Raw genomic sequence first — 12576 nt, forward strand, 5'->3', positions numbered from 1 at the left:
TGGACAATAACATGTACGCAAGGCTGTTGTTTATTGACTGCAGCTTGGTGTTCAACACCATCACCCCTTCCAAACTGGTTAGCAACCTCATGGAATTGGGTCTTTGCGCATCTCTCTGTAACTGGCCTTCACCTCCTCATCAACAGAACACAATCAGTATGAGTTGGCAACAACATTTCTTCCTCTACAAACGTCAGCACAGGTGTACCTCAGGGCTGTGTGCAGCCCTCTGCTCTGCTCACTCTATACCCATGATAGCATAGCCAGACACAGTTGTACAGTCATCTTTAAATTCATCGACGACACCACTGTTTTTCGACAAGATACCGGTAATGATGTGTGGGAGTTTTGAAAGGAGATTGATCGCCTGGTTGAATAGTGCCAGAACCACAACCTTGCTCTCAATGTCAGCAAGACCAAAGAGCTGATTGTTGACATTGGGAAGAGGGAAGCTGAGGATCCATGAACCTGTCTTCATCAATGGATCAGTGGCAGAGAGAGCCAACAACTTCAAGTTCCTGGGCATGCATATCTCTAAAGATCTGTCCCAGTACATTGATGCAATCATAAAGAAAGTCCATCAACATCTCTGTTTCCTGAGGAGATTTGGCATTTAGATACTCTCTGGAACTTCCACAGGTGAACGGTAGAGAGCATATATTGACTGGTTGCCCGGTCCATCACAGATACTGACCATTCCATGGGAGGCTCTGCATCAAAAGTGCAGCTTGCATCATCAAAAACCCACGGCACCCTTGCCAAGCTCTCATTCTACTCCTACCGTCGGGAAGGAGGTATCAGAGTTTGAAAACCGTGATCCAGTGTTCAAGACCAGTTTCTTCAGGCTCTTGAACAGTGCGAAACACTAGCTAAACTATGGACTACCTTAGTTGCACTGAGGACTTTGGGTGTTTTTGCACGAGTATTGCGGTTATTCATTTATTATTTTTGTTTTGTTTATTCTATGTCATCTATGAGTGTTGTGATTACAGGACTTTAATGCTGCTGCTGCTGCTGCAAATTCAGGTGTCAGTTTATGTGGCAATTAAACACTCTTGGCTCTCTCTCTTGGTTGCACGCACCACCAGACTCGGGAACAGCTTCTTCCCCTCTCTTATCAGGCTTCTGAATGGTCCTTCCATAAGCAAGGCACCTGTCCCAATTTTCCAACCTACCTCATTGTGGACATTGGACATTTTCTCTGGAATCCATGCACTACAATGCTCAGTACTATATTCTACACTGTGTCTCTCCCGTTGCTCTACCTATGGCACGAGTTGGTCTGGTTGTATTTATGTATAGTCTTGTCAGAATTGATTGAAGAGCATGCAAAACAAAGCTGTTCACTGTACCTCGGTACATATGGCAATGACAGGCCTAAATGTGTCGGAGGGAACTGCAGCTGCTGGTTTACACCGAAGGCAGACACAGAATGCTGGAGTATCTCAGCGGGTCAGGCAGCACCTCTGGAAAAAAGGAATAGGTGGCGTTTCGGGTCGGGACCGTTCTTCAGACTGAGAGCCAGGGCAGAGGGTAACTAGAGGTATGAAATGATGCAGACCAAATCGGAGCCTGCACCGATGACCCAGGAAAGGTGGAGACTACAATGGTCCATTGTTGGCTGTGGAAGGTGTGATAACAAAGGGATACAAACAGTGAAACTAACAGGACGACTAAGGTAGGGGAGGGATGGGGAGAGAGAGTGGATGCAATGGTTAGTTGAAATTAGAGCAAACAATTATCATACCGTTGGGTTGTAAGCTGCTCAAGCGAAATATAAGGTGCTGTTCCTCCAATTTGCTTGTGACCTCATTCTGACAGTGGAGGAGACCGAAGACAGAAAGGTTAGTGTGGGAATGGGAATGGGAAGGGGAGTTTAAACTAAACCTAAGGGAGATGTTGTAGTTGATTAAAGATACTGGAAGGTGTGCCGTACAAATGCAATCACTGACTGTGCGGTCCATGTGCTTTATCTTGCAGGATCAGGTTCAACGCCAGGTTATAATGGAAGAAAAAAGAAGCTTTAAAGAAGGCCCTGGAAAAGTTGTTTGGAATGACAATCTTGACATTGTGCGCGATTGATAATCGTCTACAATGGGACTCGCCATGAAGTGAACTTAAAAGCAAACATCGCTCGTTCTTTGGATCGTTATCAGGCAGGAACGTTGTGTCTGCGTTTGAACTCGGCGACCATTCCCAGCAGATGTGAGAGAGTCTAAAGAGCAGCGGACATTTATTTAGCAAATGAATCCTGCCGCCGTTCCACAGAGAAGAACGTGAAGCCTTTCCCTGGGTCATGGAGCCCGAGTCAAGCGCTGCCCAGCAGAAGAGTACAGGGGGGTCCGATCAGAGCCCTAGCCAGGTTGAAGCTGGACCCTCGGGTGGGAGGCCAGCCGTTGCCTACCACCCGGGCCAGCTCCAGCCTTGCTTCTCTGGCGAGCTTGCCCATCAACAGGTCCCGGCGCCCGACCAGACGGAACATTCCGGCTCCTACCCTTCCTACGAGCACAGCTCACAGCAACTCCTGCAGCAACAGCCCATGACCTCCGCGTTCATGGCTGCAGTGAAGCCGGAGCTCGGTCTGGAAGGGAGATCCTGGCACCTCTTCGACCCCAGGGGTCCCATGGTGTCCTCTCCTTTCCTCCCCTCTGGCCTCCACCCCCACCCCCACCGGCACCTTCTCCCCTCCCGCTCCCCAGCCGTGGCCAAGGAGGAACCTCAACCAGTCCACGGCCAGCACTCAGGGCAGGTCCCCTTGAAGCCAGAGGAGGTGCCCAACCTCAGGAAGGACAAGAAGCCCCAGAAGCCGGGCAAGTACATCTGCCAGTTCTGCAGCCGCCCCTGCGCCAAACCCAGCGTCCTCCAGAAACACATCAGGTCGCACACGGGGGAGCGGCCGTACCCCTGCCACTCCTGCAGCTTCTCCTTCAAGACCAAGAGCAACCTGTACAAGCATAGGAAGTCTCACGCCCACAAGCTGAAGGCAGGGCTGGTGCCTGGGGGCTCCTCCATGGGGAAGGAGTACCCGGGCACCTCTGGCTTGGAGATGGAGAAGCTGAGCGGCGACGAGCCCGAGGAGCAGACTGAAGGGACAGACGAAAGCACAGACTCTGAGGATGAGACCGCTCAGCCTCTCGACCCCCTGCCCAAGCACAAGCAGCACATCCCCAGCTGTCATGAAGCCAGCCCCATGCAACAGCAGCAACACTTCACCCAGTCCCTGTCCCTGTCCCTAGACGAGGGCTGCCACCTCTCCTCATCCTCCTCCTCCTTGGACCTCCCCAAGGCCGAGGACTCTCACACCATCAAGCAAAGGCTGGCCCTGCGCCTGAGCGAGAGGAGGAAGGCCATGGCGGCGGTGGCGGACGAGCAGAGCCAGGCCTTCCTCAGCCCGGGCAGTAAAGGCAGCACGGAGTCGGGCTACTTCTCCAGGTCGGAGAGCTCCGAGCACCAGCTCAGCCTCAGCCCACCGCAGGCCGGCAGCGCCAAGTCGTACGCCGAGATCATCCTGGGCAAGTACGGGCGCTACGGCCAGAGGACGGCCATGATCGCGGCCAGCGCCACACACAGCACCAGCAGCCTGCCTCCACCGGCCATGGAGGACAAGCCGTCGGGCCTGTCCTTCACCCTGCCCACGGGCAAGGCCCAGATGGAGCAGAACGTGATCGAGCACATCACCAAACTCATCACCATCAACGAGGCGGTGGTGGACACCAGGCAGATCGACAGAGTCAAGCCCCGCCGCACCTCCCTCTCCCGCAGGGGAAGCATCGAGTCGCCCAAGGCCGCGGCCTACCAGGCCGACCCAGCCAAGGCCTCCAGCAGCAGGCTCGCCCACCACCACCAGCACCACCGCTGCGGCCGCCACGGCCTGGCCGACGCCGTGCCCCTGACCAGGAGCAACTCCATGCCGTCGGCCAGCAGCTCCTGCACCGCGCCGCCCGCCTTCAAGGGCAGCCACTCGTTCGACGACAGGATGACGGAGCCGGACCAGGCCTTCAGCCAGGGCCTGATCACACACCACCGCATGCTGAAGAGGCAGAAGGCCATCGAGCTGCCCTCGGGCATGGAGTACCAAGCGGTGGAGGAGGAGAGGAGGGAGGAGGAGGAGGCCAAGGGGAGGCCCGGGGAGGAGCACGACGATGCTGCCGAGGCTGAGGCCGAGGCCGAGCCCGCCAGGAGGGCCAAGAAAGGGCCGAGGGTGAAGGGGCTGATGTACGAGTGCGACACCTGTGGGGCCCGCTATCGCAAACGAACCAACTACGAGACGCACAAGAAGTTTTACTGCTCGGAGCTGCACGGTCCTCGCTCCCGGCCCCGGGCCCAGGCCTTCCCTGGCCCGCAGGCCCAGCCCCAGGCCTTCCCTGGCCCGCAGGCCCAGCCCCAGGCCTTCCCTTGCCCCCAGCCCCAGGCCTTCCCTTGCCCCCAGGCCCAGGCCTTCCCTGGCCCGCAGGCCCAGCCCCAGGCCTTCCCTTGCCCCCAGGCCTTCCCTGGCCCCCAGGCCCAGCCCCGGCCTTTCCCTGGCCCGCAGGCCGAGCACACCAGGCCCTCCCCCGGCCCAGCAGAGCCGCATGTCGTCCACCACTACAAGCCGCGGCCCTCGCTGGAGCTGACGCCGGCCAGGAAGCGGAGGAAAGAGAAGAGTCTGGGCGACGACGAGGAGCCGCCCGCGGGCGGCTACGATGGCGGAGGCCCGAAGCCCCAGTCTCCCGCCCCCCTTCCCCCTCCCGCTCCCGCTCTGCTCCCCGGCTTACCGGCGTTGATGGCCATGCTGGGCCCAGCAGGCGAGTGCATGGAGGCGGAGGCGAGGGTCAGGCCGCCGACGATGACGACGGTGGTCACGGCGGCGGAGGGGAAGAGGCCGCCATCCCCTCCTTGCACGGATGGCGCCAAGCGCACGACGACGACGGGGAAGGGGATCTCCGTCATCCAGCACACCAACACGTTGCTGGGCCGGGCCGGCTCCGCTCTCGATGTCGCCGACCACCGGCCCAGGGGCTCGCAGGAGGTCGAATACCCCGGGGCCGGTGCCGAGCCTGAGGCGAGGAGACCGTGTCCGTGGCTACCGTCTGCCGAGCCGCCCAGACCCCACCATCACCACCACCCGCTGCAGGCCCGGCTCGTCCGACAACGGAAAATACAAGTGCCCGAGATCCTGGTGACCGAGGAGCCGGTGAAGGTGGTGGTGGTGGTGGAGAAGAAGGAGGAGGAGGTGGTGGTGGAGGTGGTCAAGGAGCCGGAGAAGCCCCCCGAGGAGTTCCAGTGGCCGCAGAGGAGCCAGACCCTGTCGCAGTTCCCCACCGAGAAGCTGCCGCCCAAGAAGAAGCGGCTGCGGCTGGCTGACATGTCACAGTCGTCGGGTGAGTCGAGCTTCGAGTCGTGCCCGCCTGTCTCCCGCAGCCCCAGCCAGGAGAGCAGCCTGTCCCGCGGCTCCAGCCTCTCGGCCTCCTTCGACAGGGAGGGCGATGGGGCTGGGGTTGGGCCGGGGCCTGGGGCTGGGGTTGGGCCCGGGCCTGGGCTGAGGGAGGGAGCCGCCGAGCTCCAGGCCCGGCCTGACCGTGCCCCCCACATGCTGACCGTGCCCCCTCACTACCAGAGGGAGATGAGGCGCTCGTCCTCGGAGCAGACCCCCTCCTCCTCCTCCTCCTCCTCCTCCTCCGCCCACCAGCCGCCCTCCTCCGAGGCCCGCAGCAAGTCCTTCGACTACGGCAGCCTCTCCACCGAGGCCGGGCCCGCCGCCGGAACCCCCCAGCTCCTCTCGCCCCCCAGGCAGGAGCGCCGCAGGTGCCTGCTGCTGGTCCGCCAGGCCTCCCTGTGCGGCAGCACCGACCCCGGGCCCGACCCTCCGCCTCCGCCTCCGCCCCCGCCCAGGCCTAGGCCGGCGGAGAAACCCCCCGAGCTGGGCCCGGCGGCGAGGTACCGCTCCCCCCCTCCCTGCCCGCCCGGCGACCCCCCATCACACTGCGAGCCCCCTCGCCCCGGCTTCCCCGTTCCTCAGGAGGGACCCCACTACCAGCCCAGGCACCTCTCGGCCTTCGGGCCCCAACAGCAGCAACAGCAGGGCCCAATGTCGGCCCTCCTCTCAGCGCCAGCCGAGGGGATGCTGGCATCTCTCCAGCCGCCCCCCACAACCCTCCCCTACCCACTCTACCCACTGCCCCATGAACTGCCCATGGTCCGCCCCTCCCAGCTCCTACCCCCTCCAGCCCAAACCCCGGCCCTGCCTCCCTCCTACCTGCCCACACGATCCCAGCTGGCCTTCCAGTTGCAGGCCGGAGGGCGGTTCAGGGACCACAAAGCCCCCTTCCACCCACTGCCGGAGTACAGCCCCTCGCCCGCCTTACCGCCCCCCACCATCACCCATTCCCCCGAGCCCCTGCGGCCCACGGTGTCCCTGGTGGTGCCGGTCAGGGTCCAGACGCAAATGCCCATCTATGGCAGTGCCATGTACACCACCCTGTCCCAGATGCTGGTCACCCAGTCGGCAGATAGTTCCACCACCGTGGTCATCTGCAGGATAGAGGACAGCAGACCCAAGGCCACCCTGGTCTGCAGCGCCAGCATGCATGGCATCGGCCTGGACTTAGCGCAGATGATCGCCGGCCATCACCGGGACTTCTTCCCCTCGCCCTACCTACGAGTGCCCCTGCCCATGGTGGAGAGGAAAGGTTGCCTATCGCTCGGGCCCACCACAGAAGGTACCTACGTGGCTGAGACCTACACGTCCACCATCGGTGGGAGCAAACGTATGTTGTCCCCTGCCGGGAGCTTGGAACTGACCATGGAGACCCAGCAACAAAAGCGAGTGAAAGAGGAAGAGATAGAGGAAGAATCGGAAGAGAAAGCTGAAGCAAGAACCGAAGAGGCTTCGAAAAGACACTCTCCCCAGCCGCCCAGGCGGTGCCCAGCTGAGACCACGGTCTCGTCTACTCTGCCCTCGTCACCTCTCCTCACGTCCTCCCTGCAGCCACCTGGGACCTCTGAGAAACACGAGCACTGGTCTGGACATCTATACCGAGGTAAAACTCTCCGCGGGCCAGTGAAGAAGGAAGATCCTCTGGAGCTCATCCAAGAGAGATCTCCACTACCTTTGCAAGAGTTTCAGACGCTCTCGTCCGGCACATTACCAGACCGACCGTCGAGTGCCAGCCCCGCGAAGCCCGGCGCTGTTCCCGGCATGGACGCAGGTGATGTCCAACGCCTGCTGCACTTCCCCAGCCTCCACACCTCCACTAACGTCAGCTGGTGCTACCTGAAGTACACCAAGCCCAACCCCAGCCAGCACATCGACCCAAGGTCCTCTGTCTATGCCAGCTGGTGCATCAGCCTGCACAACCCCAACCTGCCCGGCATGTCCACCAAGCTCAGCCTCGCTCTCCTGAGGTCCAAGCAGATGTCCGGCAAGGAGATCTACACCATGGCCACAGCTCCACGCCGACAGATGGGCAAGTTGGTCCCCTCCAGTGCACGGAAGCTCCGGGTTAGTGAGGTAAGGCAACAGCAAGGACTGGCTCACATGACCAATTCAGTTTAGTTTGATTTGGTTTAGAGATACAGCACGGAAACAGACTGGGTCCGCACCGACCTTCGATCCCTGCACATTAACAACCCGACACACACACTAAAGACATTTTTTACATTTTTATACCAAGCCACTTAACCTAAAAACCTGTACGTCTTTGAAGTGTGGGACGAAACCACGCAGAAACCTCGAAGAAAACCAACGCAGGTCACCGGGAGAATGTACAAACTCAGTACAGACAAGCACCTGTAGTCAGGATCGAACCTGGGTCTCCGGTGCCGTAACACATCAACTCTGTTTCAGTTTATTGTCACGGATACCGAGGTACAGTGAAATGCATCTGTTGCGTGCTAAACAGTCAGCAGAAAGACAATACATGATTACACTCCAGCCATTCAAAATGTACAGATAAATGATAAGGAAATAACATTTAGTGCAAGATAAAGCCAGTAAGCCAGATCAAAGATAATCTGAGAGTCACCAATGAGGTAGTTTGCAGTTCAGGACTGCTCTCTAGTTGTTTAGTAGGATGATAATTCAGTTGCCTGATAACAGCTGGGAAGAAACTGTCCCTGAATCTGTTGGTGTGCGTTTTCACACTTCTGTACCCTTTGCTTGGTGGGAGAGGGGTGAAGAGGGAGTGGCCAGGGTGTGACTCGTCATTGATTTATGCTGCTGGCAAATTTTTGCTTTCCTTGTCAGTCCTAAATTAAGTTTCCCGTAACTCAGCGAGCTTCCTCTAAATCTCAACTTCCCTTACTGTTACTTTAAAATTAAGGTTTCCTCGCCAAAGCAGATAATTTGCTATTACTGCACATTACATTAATGCTACAACTTTTTGTTTGCTGAGGCACAATTCATTTTTCTGATTTCTAAATACTTTCAAACTTGAGTCAATCTAACTTTGTGGCGCAGCGGTAGAGTTGCTGCCTTACTGTGCCAGGGACCCAGGTTCGATCCTGACCACCGTTGCTTGTCTGTACGGAGTTTGCACATTTTCCTTGTGACCACGGGGGATTTCTCCGGGTACTCCGGCTTCCTCCCAAAGATGTGCAGGTTTGTAGGTTAATTGGCTTTTGGTAAATTGTCCCTGGTGTGTAGGACAGAACTGGTGTCTGGGGTGATTGTTGGTCGGTGGGTCGAAGGACCTATTTCCACGCTGCACCTCTAAACTAAGGTAAGTTAAACAAATATTTGCTGCAGTACACAGATTTTGATGGAGCAGCTGAGACAGAATGAGAAATGAAGTGAATCATGAACTCAGAGCTTCCTTCTTTAAGTTCACAAGTTTACATTTACTGAACATGCATGTGGGTTCCTCTCAATGGAACAGTTCTAGGTAGTGGAACTGTGAAGGTAGGATGTAAAAATCCTACAGAGGCAGGTGTCAGGACTTATGGGGGCGTTGACAGGAGAATGGGGTTAGAAGAAAGAGATAGATCAGCCATGATGGAATGACGGAGAAGATTTGATGGGCCAAATGGCCCAATTCTCCTCCTAGAACTTATGAAATGGGATATACCAAAACTTCACATCACTGCAAGCAAGAGTCATGCATGGTGAGCAGGTAGGATGAGTTTAGACGAGGCATCTTGCTCAGCATAGGCAAGTTGGCCCGAAGGGTCTGTTTCCATGCCGTATAACTCTGACTATGACTCTCTGACTGTTCCTTAGTGTATGACTCCATAACTGTAGGTAACATGGTTACCCATAACTGCACTAGTTCTACAATTCAAATCCTCCTTTCTAGATGCATATCCCTTCAATGCATTCTGCAGATGATGGGAAAGAAGCCTGCAAAGTAGAAAAAGAAGAAGAAAGAAGAGAGAAGCATGAAGATGATAGCTCAACACCGAAGAGGCTGGAGCCTACACGGATTAAGATCTTTGATGGAGGGTAAGAGCAATCTTCTAATGCCTGTGTGAAGTTTAGTTTAGAGAAACAGCGCGAAAACAGGTCTGCGCTGACCAGCGACCCTGCACACGAACACTATCCTGCACACACTAGTGACAATTTACAATTTTACCAAAGCCAATTAACCTCCAAACCTCACGTCTTTGGAGTGTGGGAGCAAACAGGAGCACACTGAGAAAACCCATGCAGGTCACGGGGAGAACGTACAAAGTCTGTACAGAGAGCACCCACAGTTTGGATCGAACCCGGGTCTCTGGCGTTGTAAGGCAGCCACTCTACCACTGCACCGCGGTGCTGCCTTAGTGATGATACTTTTTTATCAAAATTCGCCTCAGTGAATGAAATTTGCCCCTGGGATTTAAAAGTGCAGCCGACATCTATTAGAATTGTTACATTTATGTTTGCTTTCTTGAAGTTTGAGAACCCGGGTTTTAATCTGTGGGGTTGCATGGTGAGAGTTTTGTTTGTTCAAGGAAGTCCATTGAATTGTTGGGTGTGGTCAGTAACTAACTTTGCTTCTTCACCATGAACAAAAAGGTAAGTGGAGGTGGATGGATTTCCAGGCCACAACATTACTTGCTATTTTTTATTTAAAAAAATATATACATTACTAAACTGGAAAGAGAGCAGAGAGGAATTACAAGGATGTTGCAGAAACTGAGGGCTTGAGCTGGGGGGGAAAGTTAGGGCCTTGCTGGACTTCATTCCTTGGAGTGCAGGAGGATGGGGGGTTGGTCTTATGAAGATGTGTTAGATCATGAAGGGAATAGATAGGACAAATGCACCCAGTCCTTTACCCAGTATAGGGGAATCAAGAACCAGGGGACAGAGGTTTAAGGTGAGATGGGAAAGATTTAATAGGAATGTGAGGGGCAACCTTTTCACATCGAAGGTGGTGATGGATCTAGCTGCCAGAGGAGGTAGTTAAAGCAAATTAAAATGCATTTGGATAGTTACATGGATAGGAGAGGTTTTGAGGGACATGGGCCAAACGCGGGCAGGTGGGACTAGTGTAAATGGGGCATCTTGGTCAGCGTGGGCAAGTTGAGCTGAAGGGACTACTTTCGTGCAGTATGACTGTTTTATTATATAAGAAAACTAGCTGGTAGATAGCTTTGTTTTTCATTCATTCACTACCTGTATTAGAAATCCCTGAGGAAATTGTTGCAAGTATCTCCCATTTCCATCACTGATCCCATTGCACTTCATTATCTTGCTAAACCATCTCAGACTGATGCAAGTCATTTCTAAAAGTAATCGTGAACAAAGTGACCCAAGCTTTGATCTATTCAGATGTGAATATCTCACATTTGGGATTATACCTTTGTCTCATTTCCTATACAGGTGGCAGCATGGTGGCGTAGCGGTAGAGCTACTGCCTTTGTAGCGCCAAAGACCCGGGTTCGATCCTGACTACGGGTGCTTGTCTGTATCGAGTTTGTACGTTCTCCCCGTGAACTGTGTGGGTTTTCTCCGAGATCTTCGGTTTCCTCCCATACTCCAAAGACTTACAGGTTTGTTGGTTAATTAGCTTGGTATAAATGTAACTTGTCCCCAGTGTGTGTGAAGGATAGTGTTTGTGTGTGGGGATCACTGGTCGGTGCAGATTCAGTAGGCCAAAGGGCCTGTTTCCACGCTCTATCTCTAAACTAAACTAAGTTCACTGTGGACCTGAATCTCAAAACTCAAGTTCACTTATTAATTTATGCCTTGCTTTACAGACCATTGATCACTTAATTTTACTTTCAATTAATCCTATTTACCAGCAAATATAGAAAGTTAGGGACAGCTACCCACCACATTTGGTTTCTTTCATGCATTCGATTTAGTGACAGATATAGCCCCGACAATTTCCAATTTACTGAGGCCAATTACATCTATACCAAGCCAATTAACCTAAAAACCTTTACGTCTTTGGCATGGGGGTGGAAACTGGGGCACCTGGAGAAACCCCACGCAGGTCACGGTGAGAACATACATACTCTATAGACAGCACCCATGGTCTGGATCGAACCCAGGTCCCTTGCGCTGTAAGGCAGCAACTCTGCCGCTGCGCCACCGTGCTGCCTGTGTTACTGTTCTATGTTTTAGATTTTGGAAGCAGTTTGAAAGGCTGAATGTCCATGTGCATGTGTGCACGTGCATGCAATAAGCACACGTAATTTACCACTGAACAAACACTTGCTGTAGTTCGGAGGATGTCGATAACCTTTAAAGGTCGAGTTTCTAATGATAGTTCCAAAGGATCTGTTTGTATGCCAAGTTGATTCAGTTTTTCAGTAGCTTGAACTCTCGTGTCATGAAATATAATTCCAAATATTGACTTTAATAGAGTATGGTGTGATTATCCAGTAGAAAGCCAGATTTCTTAGTATTTAAAGTACATTAGTGCCTCTTTGATGGTAACGCGAGATGTTTTGAAGATCAATATTTATTTTGCTCAGGGAAGTGTAATGCTGGATGTAGATGCAGGTGATATAAACTGCCAATGTGAATCGCTGCTAACTCGATAACTGGTACAAAGTTGCCGCTGAAAGTGCCAACAGGATACTCATCCCATTGCTATATTTGCCTCCTTCAATGTGATGAATACAGGGATGATCATGTGAAATGCATCCTGTTAAACCAAAGGTGGGGCATTATGCCTGCTGATAAGATCTGTAAGCACTGATTTCCTCCACCCCCCCCCAGTATTTATCAATTTCCCCTCCTATCCGAAGCCAACATTCATTGTCTGTGTGTCTGAAGGAACTGCAGATGCTGGTTTACACCAAAGGTGGACACAAAATGCTGGAGTAACTCGACAGGACAGGCAGCATCTCTGGATAGAAGGAATGGGTTGACACAAAATGGTGGAGTAACTCAGCGGGTTGACACAAAATGGTGGAGTAACTCAGAGGGTGACACAAAATGCTGGACTAACTCTTCCTTTAATGCAGAGTTGTTGCCTGCCCCCCTGAGTTACTCCAGCATTTAGTGTCTAATCATTGTCCATTCCTACTTACTCTCCCATCGGCAAAAGGTATAGAAGTGTGAAAACGCACATCTCCAGATTCAGGGACAGCTTCAGACAACTGAACCATCTTACCAGAACTAGACTGCAGTCCTGAACCACTACCTACCTCATTGGAGACCCTCGG

General features: G+C 53.8%; 2 protein-coding genes across 2 annotated transcripts in view; both read left to right on the top strand.

Moving 5' to 3' along the window:
• The window catches only part of LOC144606726 (cAMP-dependent protein kinase inhibitor alpha-like), a 692291-nt gene that overhangs the window by 234685 nt on the left and 445030 nt on the right, over nucleotides 1-12576 (top strand). The gene's annotated exons all lie outside the window — the stretch shown is intronic.
• hivep3b (HIVEP zinc finger 3b) overlaps nucleotides 1-12576 on the top strand; it is a 243634-nt gene that overhangs the window by 182901 nt on the left and 48157 nt on the right. Inside the window, exons 4-5 of the mRNA XM_078422962.1 lie at nucleotides 1981-7489; nucleotides 9273-9418. Of these exons, the coding sequence (XP_078279088.1) occupies nucleotides 2297-7489; nucleotides 9273-9418 (5339 nt within the window). The 5' untranslated portion in view covers nucleotides 1981-2296. The remainder of the gene's footprint in view (nucleotides 1-1980; nucleotides 7490-9272; nucleotides 9419-12576) is intronic.

Source organism: Rhinoraja longicauda, chromosome 27 (genome assembly GCF_053455715.1).
Source record: "Rhinoraja longicauda isolate Sanriku21f chromosome 27, sRhiLon1.1, whole genome shotgun sequence".
NCBI lineage: Eukaryota > Metazoa > Chordata > Chondrichthyes > Rajiformes > Arhynchobatidae > Rhinoraja > Rhinoraja longicauda.